Here is a 17,210-nt window from a genome sequence, read left to right as displayed (position 1 = left end):
TTGGGAGAACTGCATGGTGTTAACCAAGGCAATATTTTCACACATCAGGCATTTGGGATGACAACAGACAATATGACTTTTGTCCATGTTGCCAGTGAGACATGTGCCAGCACTCTAGCTGAGACAAATATATGTTTACCTCCTCAATCAAGATCTCCTCTGCCATTTGTCTGTTCTTTTCTCATCTGAGAGTAGAAGGAGCAAGGTTTATGGGATGCAGTGTCTTGCAAAACTTGTTTAATGTAAGAAAACTGCAACTGTGTGTAAATTTTGCTGATAGAACCTTGGCAAAGTCAGATAAAGCCTATGATGTTAGTAAGCACTCTTTTATGTGCTTAAAGAGTGTCTGAACCACTTCTGTAGCGTGGATTTTTGTGCTCTGTAGAGGGTTCAAAGCTGTCTCTTATCTAAGATTATATTTTGGTTTTAGTCTGGTGAATTTCAAAGCTCTCACTGACTGCAGAGGAAAGAGGACTAACATATCTCAGTTGATAGGTTGGTCCTGCTCATGCTGGTGTTGTGCAGTGTTGGTGAGCTGCTAATGCACATCTGTGTCCTGGTGTTCTTGGGTTTGGTGAGAGGGAGGGTTGGCTCTTTCCATGCTTGGTGTGGATACATGTGCAATGGAAGTCTGACTGGCTGACAGCAGCAGTTCACCAGCCCCAGGTGTTCCTGCTGGGGGCAGGACTCTCTCCTCAAGAGAAATGCTGAACTTCACCATAAATAATCTGTTGTGAATAAGTATGAAGACTAAGCGTTGTTTACACAGCGCAGTGTGTTGTGAAGCGGTTTGGGGGAGGATGTTCTCCTGGCTCTGCTCACATGTTTTTCTTGCTTGCTATTGTGATATACAGGCAATTACAGTCTCCATCTGTTTGGCCACAGTTCTGCTGCCCAAGGTTTGCCTACTCAGACTTATTGATAGAGCAGCTCAGGAGAGCTGCTCAGTCACTGTGAACCAGTTGTTTTGTTCACCTTTCCTATTTGTTCCATTTTCACTGAATCCAGGAGCCTTTAGAGGTCTGGGTTCCCGTGGAAAGCTGGAAGAACTTCCAGTTCAGTAGAACATCCTTCAGTGGGCAGATTGTGGGAGTGGTAACTTTCAAGAAGTATGGCAGGTTGGAAAAAGCCATGTGCTCAGATTTAATAGGTTTGAGGTTAAATCTGAGCAATCATTTCCAAGTTTGGGGAATGCAGCTGCCATGGCAGTATTGAAGTTTTTCCAGAGTGTTTCTTTCTTGAGGTGGGAAAGAATTCAGGCATTGCATGTATTCAGTGAAACAGTAATGATTTGAAGATATTTTGCATCTCAGAGTCTTCTTTATAGTGGGGAGTTTAGCATTAGGAATGGCTCCATGAAGGCCATACTTTGATAAGGTAGGAGTTGGCTGTCGAACTTCTGGTTCAGGTAATAATAGTGGTGAATTTTTGTAGCTGATTATAGAAGAGTACTTTAGCAAAGCTTTTTTCACCCCCACTGATGAAAGGAAAGGGCTGGGGAAAGTATTTGGTAGTTATCCTGGAAGTTGAAAGTAAGTGGTATCTATTTTTTACCTCTTCCATGGGCTTCAGCAAATTATTTATCTTATCACCTGCTTAAGCTTGATACAGTAGTCTTTTAGTTTCCAGTTGGACAGCCATTGCCATTACAGAGAGACTGTATAAACCGTTGTTTCCCCATTATAGGCATTGATAGAGTAGGTAACCTTCCATGGCAGAAAGATCTTTTGGATGACAGGATTCTGCCTTTTTATAGGTAATGGAACTGCTATGGCTGCATCACCCTATACTTAAAGCACAAAAAAAGCTCAGGACTAAAGATATTCCATTTCTTTTCAATGCTATGTTAACCGCAGTCACTCTAGCCAGAAGTCATTTCTTCCACATACATGCTGCTTACTGCATTTTTTTCTGGTCAAATTCTGACTGGAGACTATGCATTTACCACCAACATTGTAAAAACAAGAAGTAACCAATATTGCGGATATTGGAGGAGATTGGGACAATTAATTTATTCATGTTTTTGTAGCAATCAAAGTTATGTAGCTAGGCAGCTGAATCTGTAACAACACTATGCTGGTTATTTTTCTGGGCTCCTTGTTTAAATGGTCATGCACTAAAAATGACTGCTTTCTCAGAATCTTTCTCTTCAGAGATGACCATCTCTGTGAAAAAAACATTCATTACTTGAACAGAAAAGGAATTGTCTGTCAGCAGAGCCCTTTCTTCTCTATTTCTTATCCAGCTGAGAAAGAATAAACATCATCTCAGAGAGAAATAACTCTCAACAGAATTTATGTTTAATTTGTTTCCCTAATGATACATAGCCTCTCATTCACCTTTCCTTGGGTGCAGGTAAGAAATGAATCCTAGGAAACAGAATTTTGCAAATATCTCTATATGTAGGGAGGAGGATTATTTTTCTAAGAAATGTATAACCTAGCTAGCTATTAACTGAACATTTTGGTAATTCTGTTCAGGTAAGTGAAAGTATCAAATTGAAAACTTGAGATATATTTTAAAGTATTTGTATGGCTAAAGAGAGAGGAAATTTAATATACATTATTTAAGTATTTCTTTACCTTTTTGTCATCAGTTTATTTTGAATTTCACTAAGTCATCCTCTGTTTGAAACATTAATGGCCAGAATAGCATAACACAAGGATATTGAACACGCAAAAAGATGTATGACAGATAATATCATGGTGTTATGTGGGAAGTAATTATTCTGTACTCCTTGTTAAAAGGGTATATGAGTGTTTGAAGTGACTGTGAACAAAAGAAGAGGGGGAGGAAGGAACAGAAGGTCTGAAGTTGGTCTTTCTTGATGTAACATGGTTAGGACAGTATGTGGTCTTTGCTGCTAAAGGTGATGAGAAGTGTGTACCCTGAGTAAGCATTGACAGGAAAAGAAGTGCCACTACTATTATTATTATACTGAGATTGTCTGATACAGTTTGTTTTATTTTTATTTCTTCTTTATTGATGTGACACATAAGTTCTTCAAGCCAAAGGCTGTTATTTGTAATGCTCACATTTTGCCTGAGACAATGGGACATCTACCCATTGCTCAGCTAATGATTCTGCAGGAGTCCAAATAATTATAGATAATAATGGAGTAATACACAAGTAATATACTTTTACAAAAGCAATTTGTATTTGAACTACCTAATCTTTTCTGAGCATGGAAGTTAAATATCATTAATATTAAACATGGCTATTGTTCCTGCTTACACTGACATTTTACTCCTGATTTTCATTGTAATGAAAGCTGTTTTGTTGCTTTTGTTTTCTGTGTTTTGTTTCTCTCACAGGCTCAAAATGCACAGCAGCTCCATGAGAGGATCCAGTCTTCTAGTATGGATGCAAAGTTAGAAGCACTGAAAGACTTAGCCAACTACTCACGGGATGTTACGTTTGCCCAAGAATTTATAAACCTGGATGGCATTTCCCTCCTAACGCAAATGGTTGAAAGTGGCACAGAGTGGGTATTCTGCTTAAAATCTGGCATTCCTTCAGTGTGGGGTGATTTCATGCTCTCTGAGTTGATAAATTAAATATCTCGAGAGGTCTAGACTTCTAGGATAATATATTAATTATCAATGAGGTACTGGTTTTTTTAATTTCCCCTAACAACGGGCTGGTCAGGACTGGGGATGAGCAAAGTAGAAAGTCACAAGTGTTGCCTATGTCATAAAGTTTAGGGAGACTGGGGTCCCAGTTTCTTCTCTATTCACTGGAATTTCAATAAGCCATTGAAAGTATATTTAAAGGCTGATATTTGAGTGATATCACTTAAAAACTGTGTTTTAAATTTCATGTTACTGAGAATATGTGTAGTAAAAGCCAAATGTAAAAAATTATTTACTTTATTTCCATTTTTTATTGTTTTGATTTTGAATGGGATTTTTCTAATACCAGTCAGGTTTTTCGGCATAAAAATGAAAGCTGACCTCTAAAAATACACTCATTCTTTACCAGAATGGCTTACCAAATTTCATCATTGGTGAAATTCAGCACCAATGTCCTAAGTGTCTGTTGGCTTAATGTGGAGTGTGCAGCAGAAAAGTATAGATGGGATTGTTGCACTATTAAATGATGCTCTAACAGCAAGCGTTTGATTTCAAGTAAGAGGTTTGCACTCAGTGTCAAGCTCTACTACACAGGAAGAAGTCAACAATACCCACACCATCTCCTGAGAGAAAGAAAACTGAAATCAGTTCAAATCCCCTCACAAAGGTGCTCGTGTTCCCTTGGCCTCAAAGAGGGAAATAGTATTAGGAAGTAAAGCGAAAGTAGTAACTGGTCTTTGAATTGGAACACAAATGGTCTCTGAGGGTCTTGTACAAGATATACTGTGTATTTTCCACAGAAAAATTAACTGCTTTATAGAATCCAGTAGTCCATAGACTGAGCAGCATGAAAAACAATCTCTCCTGGATTTCTACCCATTGTGTGGTTAATGGCTTATGGAACTCTGAATCCTTATTGTCTAACTACAGCTATATACTAGATTTCCAAAAGCTTGTGGTTTAATCTTCAGTATTTTGTGGTTATAGTCTTTATTTTTTACAGTGATTTGATCTGTGGCACACATCACATGTTATGCCACTTTAAAATTAAATGCTTCTAGTTACCAAATATTTCAGCTTGTATTTCATTCGTGTGGTATTTGTTGTTTACGGACCAAATTAAGTTTAAAGGCAAAGACAAGTTTAAGTTAATATAAACCCATGTATGCAGTTGCTGTATTAATGAAAGGTATTCTAAATGGACAGGCTCACATATGCCTGTGAAGATCAGAACACAGGAATATTAACAGTTACTACCCTTGTGGTTTATTTTGTTGTGACATTATTTAGGTCTAATGATTTAACTTACTCCACTGCAAAAGGTATGTAAATGAAAGCATTTTATATTCTGTTGAAACAGACAGGGAACATTCACATTTTTTATAATCTTTCCTTTTAGCTGCACTAAGACTAAAGCAAGTGCCCTCCTCACCCTTCAGATGCTGTTTTGTAACTGTGGGATGACCCAAACTGTAGCAGACTGGGCTGGATTAAAAATAACTGTTTGGGAGGGAAACTACTAAAGGCAACACTGCTGTTGAAAGAACTGTCTAGCAAATTATACCCTGTTATAAGTCCTGACCAAACAGCATAAGTTTTCAAACCACACAGCAGGCTTGTAAACTGGACATATGAGCAGAGTTTACTGCCTTTTTCTTTTTTATTATTTTATTTTATTTTTGTAAGTGTTTTTAGGAATTTGAGGGATTTAATTTTTTTTCTTTTTAGCTGATGTAATGTTTCATCAAACGTGCATTGATCGATCTACCTGTCTAATGTATTTATCAGTATTTCTGTCTGCGGCAAGAAACACTCTTGAGTTTGGGCATTGCACAAAGACTCAGCCTGTAAGAGTTTCCAGCAGCTTCACGTGTTGATGAGCTCTTAGTACTCACTGCAGTCTTTCATGTTAGCAGCTTAGACATTCTTCAGCTCCTGAGGGTATGAGCAGGTCAGATTTTTCCAAGTCTAGTTTTGCAAAGGGAGTGGTAAAGCAGGGACATCTGTGCTATGCTGTACATTCCCTTCTGCTTTTATACTGTACATCACTGGCTGATGAGTGCATATTTAACAGAACTGGGGATTTGATGAAAGGAGCAAACATACAGAGGCACAGCAGCCTAAGCCTACCATCGTGCTTCTGCTTTCCTTTCTCATCTCACTTCAAGCTACTGAATCTGTTGCCTCACATCAGGGTCTGTCACTCGCTGCTGTGTCAGCACACTAAGCAAACAGACAAACTACTTCCTCAAAAGAGAGAAAAGAAACTTTTTTTTTTTCATTCAGTGCCCTAGACTGTCAAAGAAAGGCAGCTGGAATCAGTCAGTTGTCCTCTTATGGTCTGTTCTTGTTTTTGCTTGGGCTCTGCACTACTGTTAGTAAGAGGTCTCACACAAGATGGTCACTGAACAGATAAATCAAATTGAAGGCCTCCTTGCCATTGCTCCCAACCTGGGCTCAGCACCCTCAGCAATATTGCCTTGTGGGCTGTGAGGCTGACAAGGTCACCAAAATGCTTCAGAACATAAAACTTTTCTCTGTGTCCATAGATGAACCTACATTGCTCTCTCAGTGTCCATAGGTGAATCTACACAAATGATTACACTGGCATTATAAAGGGCAGGGGGCAGGTATTAGAGGAGGAATGAGGAGCCAGAAATTTCGGGGTGGGGCAGAAACTTCTTCATAGCCCAGTTTTATAAGACAACATATTTTATAAAGATGCATTTAAGGGATATCTTCACTATGGAGTTATCTTAGCCATTTTGGTGCAGCTCCTGTAGAGCCAGCCTTGTTTGAATGGGGCTATGAGTCACCCATACAGCTGAGACAAATCTAATGTCTTGATGCTGCTGAGACATGGTCCAGCTTCCTGCCTTCTCCCATTTCTTGTGTGTTAACCCCTGTTCTTCAGCCCAGTCCTGCTTTTTCCCAGGAGCTGGTTCCAGGAGTTGGTTCCAGTGTCTGTGTGCCTCACAAAGCCAATCCAGCCTGTTAACTTCTTGCACAGTACATGATTCCATTAGAAAACTAACTGTCTAAAATTAGTTTTCTGCTCAGTTAGGGACTTGAAGAAACAAAAGAGGAACTGGTCATGAGTGGATGCAGAAAAGGCCCTTTTTTGTGGCAATGGACCCTAGGTGTGTCACTGAGCCATGACCTGAGAGCAAATATGCAGTGAAACTGTGAGGATGGTGGCTGTCTCTGCTGTTGTATTTCACCCTGGGGACTGGCACTGAGACTCTGGGAGAGCAGGAATGGGACATACCCTATGGGTGGCTGCTGGTGTTCTGCAGGGATCCCCTCTGTGAGCTGTGCTGATACAGCTGGGAACAGCCCTACATCTGTAAGGCCAGGCTGAGTGACACCTCTGTTCACGGTGTGCTGCAGCTGGGCTAGAAATCGATGAATTTTGTTAATTCAAGCTTTATTCTCTATTTTCCCTGAGGGGCCAGGCAGTGCTCATTAGAAGTGCCATCGTGCTCTGTGCAAAGTTGCTCTGAGGTTTTCTTTGCACTTGGATTTCATGTTAGAGGCAGCTCTTAAGTTATAACTTGAGTGTGTAATTAAGTTTAACTGGGTAGCCTCTGGAAAACAAGACTCTATCTTTTTATATAATTTTCACTGAGGAAGAGGCCTATATTTTATTTATAGTTGGCATTGTTTATTGTGCTACTTAGTCGTTATTTCAGTGAAGCTGATGACTATTAAAGTACAGTGACCAGAGTAAGAGAATGTAAATCCCTGGATTTCTAGTTAGTTCTGTTTCATTCCTCAGGTGATGAAAAGAAGTGGTAATATAAAAAGTTGACAAGAAATAGCAGTGTTTCCTAGTTAGTTTTCCATATGTTATATTATTGAATATTTAAGAAAATTAGAATGTGTTAGAGGATAGAGAACTGGGGACATGGTGTGTGCAAGCACAAAGCTGTAGGGGTTGGTGGATATTGTGCATGGGCCCTAGTGAAGCTGAGAGTGCATCTTGTCAATATGAATATATTTATATCAGCAGAGATGCAATGTCTCAGAAACTGTCCACATGTATCTTGATCTTGTTTATTGAGATGGCTTATCTTGTTTTTCCTTCAGGCTCATTCTTGCTTCTGCAGCACTGCTGCGAGTCTTATTAACTGAAAAAGGGAAAAAAAAAAAGGTAGTTTTATGTTTGTTTTTATGGTTTGGGTGACCTATAAATTATAGAAAAGACTTCAAGACAAGTCATGAAGAACAAGAAATGCTGATTCTATTCTATAATTATCCATTATGTCCAATCATTTCTCAGATGTGCGTTTGTATCACCACCCAAGAGTGGGCTGGATGTTTGCAGGCAGCTATTTTTCGTTTCTGAGACTTTTCAGAAAGTGATTTCCACAGCACTCCTAATGCTAAACTTTTTGTTCAGAAGCCAGTCCATGCCTAGTTAAGAGGAGCTGACTGTGCAGTCTGTCTGCTTGGGTGTACAGACAGTCTAAAGGGGAAGTGCATGGGTGTGCTGCTTCCACTCCCCCTCAGAATGCAGTGCCCTGAAATGGGGCAGAAAATGAGCAATGCTGCTGAGTCTGAGGTATACTAATGACTGATAAAAAAATGTTCAGGAACCAAGGTGGAAGAAGGAGTCATGTCTTCTTGCTACCCCAGCTGTGATAACATATAGTTCTCTCATTCAGAACTGTATTCTGTAGTTGAGCCTAGAACTTGTGTTTCAGAAAATCATGTCCATACAGACAGCCCTTCTGATGTAGCAGAAGACTGTTAAAGTCCTGGGGTTTTTTACTTGATGTATCAGAATAGTTGTGTGACTGAAACAAACTCTCAGCCTTCCTTAGAAGGAAAAAAAAATCCTCATAATGCCTTATAAAGCAAGAAAAAGAAAATGTAATTCACACACATAAATATTGAAAGACCAAAGAGTTTATAAAAGGAATCTATATTTATTTTTATTATTGCTAATAATAATAATAAGGCTGATCTCATGGGAGGGAAAGGATGAAGGTCTATGCAGAATTTTCAGCATTTTTAAAATTGGCATTATCCTGAACTCTATGACTTGCTATTTGGCTGAAATAGCACACAGTTTCTGCCAAAAAAAAAAAAGACACTATGCTAAGCCTAGCTGTCTTGACAGTAACCAGAACAGAATTGTTTATGCTGCTGTTGAGAAGATTGTTCTCCAGACATCTGCTTCATTGCTGAGCAGCTCTATTGTCATACAGCCATGGCAAAGGAACATGCTAGTTGATGCTGCTAAGACAAGGTAGCAGATAGCCTGGTTAGCAGATAGTTTTAATTATAAGAGAGTTGTAATTGCTTAATATGCAGATAGGAGAAAAAAAGCACCTTGATTTAATTTTACTTGTTAAATTCTGCCATCTTCCTATTGGAAACAATAAATGCAGCTAGATCAAGTTCATGTAAGCTTCTAAATAAATGGGTTTTATGTCTTGACTAAGACGAGCCTTCTATTGAGCACATGCAGTTGCAGGGTTGGCTGCTATACAGCTGGAAGTCTCTGAGAGATCAATTGTGCATGCTTTAAGGACAAATTGCATTGTTCAGTGAAATTCTAGCTCTTGGCTTGTCTTACAGAGATAATACTGTATACCAGCCCAGTGGAAAACTGAAGACAGATTGGTTTGGAGTTATTCCGACTTTAGCACACTTTTTGGGACAGTTGCTCAAATACCTGCTGGTGGTTTTTTCCATCCCAGTCTGATGAGTATTTCAGCAGTGCTGTCAAAACGCTTAAGCTGCCCTTGCTCACAGTAACTTGTTCCTGTCCTGCTTCATCTGGAGAGTTATACCACTACTGTTTCTAGCAAGCTGGACGGGAAAACTGATGTAGGTTATGAAAAGTGACAGTAGAAGCTACTTTTAATATAATATTCCTTAACCCAGTTTAGTTCCCTGATTGAGCTCACAGCATTGCCCCAGAAAACAGTCGTGAAAGCCCAACTTGCTAGATAAATGGAAAATGAATTTTCAGAAAATAGGAACAATAATAAGCTAGTAGGTTTTTGCCACTATATAAAGTAGTCATTTTCCACCCTTCTTGTCTGTGGAGTACCTGCTCCCTCTCTTGTTCAGCTCCAATGCTTTTTGACTCCTCAGTGATGCAATTCAATTTGCTAAATGTTGAAAACTCAGCCAATGGAGAGAGGAAATTAATTTGTATTTTTGACAGCACAGGGTTTTAAACAGGCTCAGCTATTCCTGTGAAGCTTCACCTGGAAGCATAGATTACTTAATCTGACATTGCTGCCAAAATCAATTCTTATCCAACAGGGGTTTTACGTAATCTTCATTTCTTAGTGCTTCTGTAATGTCAGGAGAGGGTAACTGTTGTCTATGAGGCAGAAATCCAAAAGAGTGTATAAAATCAGGTAATCCTGCTATACCACTGTGGAGATGGTAATGGCAGGAGAATGAGAAAGGGCTGCAGTTCCATCTTTCAGTGCAGTTTCCATAAAGAAAGAAGGTGGAGTAGGATTTTTTTTCTGGAGTGGCTTTTTTTGTTGGTTTACTTTTCTCCTGCTTTTTCTATTTTGGGTTTGTTTCCCCATCAGTCTTCAGGCTTGGATTACACCCTCCCTCTCAGCACACACAAGTACAATTTTTCTTACATCTTTTACATATGCAAAGCACACACTGTGGGCTTTAGATAAAATCACAGAATTGTCTCACTTGGAAGGAACCCAGAAGGATCATCAAGTCCAGCTCTTAAGTGAATGGCCCTACAGGGATTGATCCCACAGCCTCTGTGCTACTAACACAGTGCTTTAACCAACTGAGCCAATCTCAAGGTCATCTGAAGGTGGAATGTCAAAGATCACATTTTGGAGGGAAGAGAGGGAGAGTTGCTGGTCCCCTTATCCTAAGTGCTATTTCTCCAGGCTTGATTTTTTTCCTTTGCCTGTATTTTGGAATAATAGAATTTAAATGACCCCTTTTAAATGGTGATATCAACACCCTGTTGACAGGAAGAGGGATGAGGAGACAGTTTTACTGGGTCTTGTTTGGTAACCTCTTTTGTAAAATGTTAAGAAGAGTAAATCCAGCAGTAGATTTATATTTCCAAATATTCTCCAGAATATTTGAAATATATTGAAATGAAGGTTGGCAAAACTATTTTTTTTTATTTTTTGTTGACTCCAGACAAAACTGTAGTATTTGAAAAACCAAGAAAAATAATGGGAAAAGCTTAAAATCTCCACCTCTGCAACTTTACAGGATACTTTTGTCTGTTGGACTGTGTGTAGCTGTGGGACGTTGTGGCTGTGATGAGTCTGAAGGTTGCTGTGTAACTTAACAGTAATAATAATTTTGTAGATTATTCCAGGTCAAAGTGTTCCCAGATGTCATATGCTTGTGATAGCCACACCTGTTACAAAGAGAAGCCAGAAATTTGTACTCTTGGATTTTTCTTTACACTGCTTATTATCTAGAATGTGCATTATCCTTGTGTTTGCCTGAAAAGCCATAGCCAAATGGTGCTTTAATGTGGTTGGCAGGTTATTCATCCATCATCCCATCAGTGTTTCTGTAGAGGAGGAAGTTTTTGTGAACATCTTCCACCTTTGGTAGCAGTGGCCCTCTCTGGGGTCATACTGCATTAAAAACTTTTATCTTCAGTGGTACTCTTATACAATTCTGCTCATGTTCAAACAGTGCAGGCTTAGAAACAATTGCTGTGCTGAAGTGGTGTGACTGCTTTAGGTCTTGGTATCATTAGCTAAAGTGGCTCTACACTGCCTTCCATAATGGGACAATTTAGTTTTTTCATCCAGTTCAAACAAGCCCTTCCTGTGCACTGTGTGTTGCTCCAGCTGGGGTTTAGATCTGGGGTATCTTTAGTCTTTGTACAGCAGTTTTGGCACATGAACAGCTAAGTGTTAATCTAGTCAGGTCCCTGCTAAGCTGGTATCTGCTGGAAGCTGTTCAAGATGTAACCTGCAGTATTTGAGCAGGCAGTAAGTCTGTGTGCTTGAGAAAGTCCTAAGAGAACTCACTGCTGCTCCTTGGGATTCATTTGGAAGTGCATCACAAAGTTCCTTTGAGGCCAGACAGGAAATACATTATGGTAGAGAAATGTCTAACCTGGTAACTTGTCATTCATGTTATTATGCATTAGGTTGGCATCTATTTTGAATTTCCTGCCTGCATAAAAATCGCTGGGTTTGTCTTTCACCACTATAGAATCCCAGCCTTTCACAATTGCTATTTAATTGGGCTTATAACATTTGATTTTTGGCTGTGGTTTTGTTTCCATCTGTGCAAGTGCAATTGAGGGATGCTTTTTTTTAGGAAACAAAAAAGAAAAAAACAAAGAAAAAAAGATAAATATAAGTATTGAGCTAATTACAGTGTCTAGATCAGTAAGGCTTTCAGCAGTTTTGACCCTACCTTGGTAACTCACCAAGAAGGGCTCTACAGAGTTGTTTGGTTGCTACCACAGAGTCAACCCTCTGGAGAAAAAAAAGTTATGTATATATAGAAAGAGGAAAGTTGATGGAGGTGGCAGACTGTTCTTAGTTTCTTTCCAGGCTGACTTGCTGGGAGAGTCAGCTGGCTTCTCCTTGGTGACTTTTGCATGGTCTGTGGGTAAATATGAGAGGAACTCCTGCCCATGCCAGTTCCTTCTCTGTTATGTTTTGGTTTGATGATAGATGAAAACAGCATGTGTTGCTTTAGAGAACAGCCTCCATCCACATCTTCAGTGGTAAAAGTCAATCTATAATCATGTGTTGCTGCAACATTTGATGTCCTAGATTGATTGCTGCTCTAGTCACATCAAAGCAAGAAAAATCAGTGGAAATTGTTTGGTTTAATACAATGGCTATCTTTCCTCTGAAGTCAAAATTTTGTCTTTGTATTGCTTCACCAGAAATGTCTTCTATAATTCAATTATTTCTGCACAATTTTCCTAAATTTATATTTTCTTTTACTTTGCATACTTTTTGACCTCAGGTTAACTGATTGCTGATTGACTCAGGATGGATAAGAGTTCTGCAAATGCTAAGAGAGTTTAAATGTTTTGTTTTAGGACTCGGATATTTGTTCTGTAATCCCTGTCTCAGTCATGGAGAAAATGCCATGATTAGAGCCAGTTGTGAGAAATCTCTGGCAAAACAGAATCTGTCCTTTGAAGTGCTACCAGTTTGCAAACACCACACTTGTTTCTCTATCAGAAAAACACAACCCTAATTTCAAGTTTGTTTGCTGCTTAGCCGAAGTCAGCACCTGGAAGAAAGCAGCTATTATAAAAACTGGCCTGGGAAGAGTGGTATGAAGTCTGGCTGACATGCTGCAGAAAGTTGCAAGGATCCATGCACATTTGGGAGATGACAAAACCTATTTGTTGTGGAAATTGTTCTTGGTGGTTTAGCAGAATTTGCCACAGCATGGAAGCACTTAGTTTGCAGAAGCACAGGAATGACATTCTGCTGAAGCTTGGATCTCCTGCTATGGAAACTGTTTTGAATTTTATTGCTCATAAAAGCATGTTGAGGGTATTTCCCCCCACTTGTTAAGGCTGTGTGATCATCAGGATGTTTTTTGTTTACTCATTATTACTGGCTACACAGATAGATGCTGTAGCATAAAAGAACCAAGGACATGAAATCCAAGGAAAAAAATCTTGTCACTTCTCTGATTTGAGTCAGGCTGTAGCCCAGTCTGTGTTTGGATACAGGGTAAACTGTGGCAGTACTATCTTCAGGCATGAGTATTGCAGGTCACAGCTGGCAGAGGACTTCAAACCACTGTTCCTGTGGTTTCTCCACTGACATTCACACAGGCCAGCCCAAAAGCTGCCCTCCTTGAGACTGGTTCCTCTTGAAAAGCTGGGAGGAATAACTGCTTTACTAAAAGGGAAAAAACCCCACAAACTGTAGCTGCATTCTGGGAGAGAATTAGAGAATTGAATCAGTGATTGGATAGCTTGTAGTCCTAGAGCTCTTCTGAGCTGAATGACACTGCTGTGCAGCTTGCTGTGAGGGAAAGTGCAAACGGGAAGACCTGGGGAGAAGGTGCAGAAAGGAAAGAGGAACCTGTATTTTGTCCTTTTTAACATTAGTCTGCCCAGTATGGAACTGCAGTCAAGCCTCTGAAATAAAACTGTGAAATAGATTTAGGAGGCACAAGAAATGGTTAAGTAAGGAATGGATTGGGGTTTTTTTTATTTCTTTCTAGCTCTGCTATTTTTTATGTTTAAGTGATGTTTTAAAAAGAGGGTATCTATCTTTTGTGGCATTTTTACCATTTACTATCCTAGCTACACACCTTTCAACAATGCTGACTCTGACATCAGTATTAGTGGTGGAGACTACAAGTAAATAAAGAGTTCTCCAGGCAATGGGTTACATGTTGTTAAAACAGTACAGAAGATGCTTAATGTGTGAACCTTTATTGCTTTGTATCAAAGGCTTTTTACACAAATGTTTTACGAAATTAGAATGTCTAGATATGCTAGATATGTTTTTTTCCCCTAACAGAAGTTAACACAAGTATTCTGAACAAATATTTGAAATTTATTTGGAGTGTTCATTACCAGTTACTGAACTGCTTCTGTTCACAGCAAATTGTTAGCAATTTACTGCCTCTTATTGTATGCATGTCTGTGAATTTTATGGCTCAAGTATGGGGGGTTGTATGCAATAAATAGAGTACAGATGCTTTAAAGTGTTTTTCCTCACCTGCAAGTTTTAATTTTGCAGACGATATCAGAAATTGCAGAAGATAATGAAGCCCTGGTAAGAACTTGATTAGATCATCACCTTGCATACTACCTCTTCTTTTGCATGACTGAGTTCAGGCCCTTGTGCTAATCTTTATATGTAAATACAACCGTGCATATGCATCAGCAAGTCTTCAATCTTCTCTGTTTTCTGCTCTTTGATGCCTGTTAAAATTTTCTGATGAAGCCTTTTTTTTGCTTTGCCTATGGAATGAGTGCTTTATTTCTGTGACTTCAACAGGGGCTTTAACTATTTCTGAAGTAAAGCTTTTGTTTTCTTTTCTTTTCTAATCTCAGCAAAAAAATAATTTCCCCAACTTTCCCAATTCCCCTCTTGAATTTCATTGGCTTATGTGATTGATAGTTGGCAATTTTAATGGTCAATGTTAGTGAGATGAAAAGTAAGGTCATTGTCCCAGACAATGGGACAATGACATTGTCTTTATTTGCTGGTCCCAGGTAATGCTAGTTGTTGCAGATAGCTGTATAAAAGAAAGCTGTAAAATAGTAAATGGCCTCATATCAGAATTTCCCTGCCTGTTTCCCTGATGATTTTGAACAGAAGGCTTCTGTTTGCTCGGAGTTAAGCACAGGCTTTAATAAATTTGAATCCCAAGAGATGTTGTAATATCTTGACTGGCTTGCAAATTTGACATGTCAAGTATAGCTAAAACTCAAGAAAGCAAGAGAATAATCAATTAAGCATATGTCTGTCATTCTGAGAGCTTGATGTGATTTATCATGCAAGAAATGCAGCTCCCCATCCAAACCTGTGCTAAATCATACCTTCACAAATCTGCTGTAAACCAAGTTCTGAAACATTTATTTTTAAATCATTGCCTAATAAATAAATTATATTGTAAGAATAAATTTGGCAGGAAATTTAAATCCTTCTGCTAAGTTCAGTTTCTTAACCTAATACAAAGTAACTTGTTTCATAATAGAAAAGTTTAGATTATGAGGACAATTGTTAAAGTGCCATGAAGCTTTTGGAATTCTTGGCAGCATCATCTTGGCAGCATGACCTGAAGGCTCTGCTGCCATTCAGCAGGATTGTGAAAGGCTGGACAACTAGGTAAAGAGAAATCTAATGAGGTTCAAGTAAATGAAGTGTATGGTCCTGCACCTGGGGAAGAATAACCCCAAGCACCAGTACATGTTGGGGACTGACCAAGTAGAGAGCAGCTCTGGAGAGAAGGATCTGGGAGTCCTGGAGGATGACAAGTTTACCATGAGCAGCTGGCTGTGCCCCTGGGGCCAGGAGGGCCAATGATATCCTGAGAAGACTGAGGCCAGCAGGTTGAGGAAGGTGGTCCTCCCCCTCTGCTCTAGTAAAGTCACATCTGCAATGCTGTGTCCAGGTCTGGCCTCCTCAGTACCAGAAAGGCATGGAGCTCCTGGGACAGGTCCACTGGAGGGCTGAGAAGATAATTAGGGCACTGGAACATCTCTCTTAAGAGGAGAGACTGCAGGAGCTGGGCCTGTTTAGTGTGGAGAAGACTGAGAGGGGATCTCATTAATGCAGATAAATATCTCAAAGGCAAGTGCCAAGAGGATGGTGCCAGACTCTTTCCCACAACAGGACAAGAAGCAGTGGCAGTGAGCTAACACACAAGAAGTTCACCTCAACATGATGAAGAACTTCACAATGAGGGCAGCAGAACACTGAACAGGCTGCCCAGAGAGTTCATGGAGTCTCCCTCTCTGGAGACATTCCAACCCCACCTGGATGAGTTCCTGAGTAACCTGCTCCAGGTGACCCTGCCTTGGCAGGTTGGACCAGATGATTTTCAGAAATACCTTCCAGCCCTAAAAATTCTGTGATCACCCCTGCTAAAACAAGGTATCTCCTGTCCTTTTAGATGGCATTTCCTCACTGCTGTGAAAATAGTTCTTTGTGGAAGAATAGTTATAGTCTTTCAGCACTTCTGTTTCCAGACTCTATTACACTGTAGACTTCTATGGATTAAGTTTGTCCTCAGGACAGTACTGAAATACTGACTTACAGTTGCATTGCATCCTTGTTTTAGGGCCTGATCTGACTGATGACCTGAATTTTTTGTTTACGCAGTTTAGCTTTGTTTACTCATGAGAACAAGGTTTTACCCACTTGATCCTTATTAAGATATTTATTAAGAGGCTCCTTATTGGTCGATGTAGATGTATCACATCAGTTAATACAGTAGTAAAGAACGTGTCTGTGACTAAAGTTTATTCTAACTTTGGGAGTTGAATCCTGTCAATGGGAACTTCAGTTTGCATGGAGGTACTTAGATATTAATATTTTGATTTTCGCGAGATTAATATTTTGATTTCCAGCAGTAGTATGTAAGATAATACAATTAAGTAACACAAATTATTGAATTTGGGACTTGTACTGAAAAAGATACCAGAGCCATTGTTGAGGATATGAAACCAATAGTTCTGGAAGCTGACTTGCTCATATGTTTTCAAGGTAAAGTGTTTACAGTAGTGTTCTATGAGTGCAGTTATCCAACATCCTGACTATTTTTCCCTTATGTATTAGTAGGAAAAGATCTAGTGAAATGAGAACAAAAAAATACCCCACAGAGCTTGACATCATGAACTAAACTAAAACACTTCTCAGCATCCACTTCCCATCTTCTTGACTAAAGATACTTAAAGGAACCAAATGCTAATTTAAAAAACGTTACTTTGGATGTACGGGATGACATAATAAATTTTTAAAAATCCATGAAACAGCTCTATTAATTGACTTCTGCATTGCAGTGCTAAAGTGTAGTCAAACCAAACTGATTGGATAGGGGTGTTTTTCCAGCATAGTGATGCCTGGGACTTTAGGAAGCGTCATCTGTTTGAGGAAATTGCCATGAAATGAACAAAACCTGGAATTTAAAAAATGGGGAATAAGGAAAAAAAGGTAA

The 17,210-nt window shown here is 39.3% G+C and overlaps 1 protein-coding gene across 3 annotated transcripts in view; it reads left to right on the top strand.

Moving 5' to 3' along the window:
• The window catches only part of ELMO1 (engulfment and cell motility 1), a 303,484-nt gene that overhangs the window by 82,284 nt on the left and 203,990 nt on the right, over positions 1-17,210 (top strand). For all 3 annotated transcript variants that reach the window (XM_036403051.2, XM_036403059.2, XM_036403067.2), the window contains 2 exons: positions 3,315-3,484; positions 14,285-14,320. In XM_036403051.2, the coding sequence (XP_036258944.1) occupies positions 3,315-3,484; positions 14,285-14,320 (206 nt within the window). The remainder of the gene's footprint in view (positions 1-3,314; positions 3,485-14,284; positions 14,321-17,210) is intronic.

This window comes from Molothrus ater, chromosome 1 (assembly GCF_012460135.2).
Source record: "Molothrus ater isolate BHLD 08-10-18 breed brown headed cowbird chromosome 1, BPBGC_Mater_1.1, whole genome shotgun sequence".
NCBI lineage: Eukaryota > Metazoa > Chordata > Aves > Passeriformes > Icteridae > Molothrus > Molothrus ater.
Note: the sequence above shows the minus strand (reverse complement) of the source record. Positions and strands in the feature narration are given on the sequence as shown.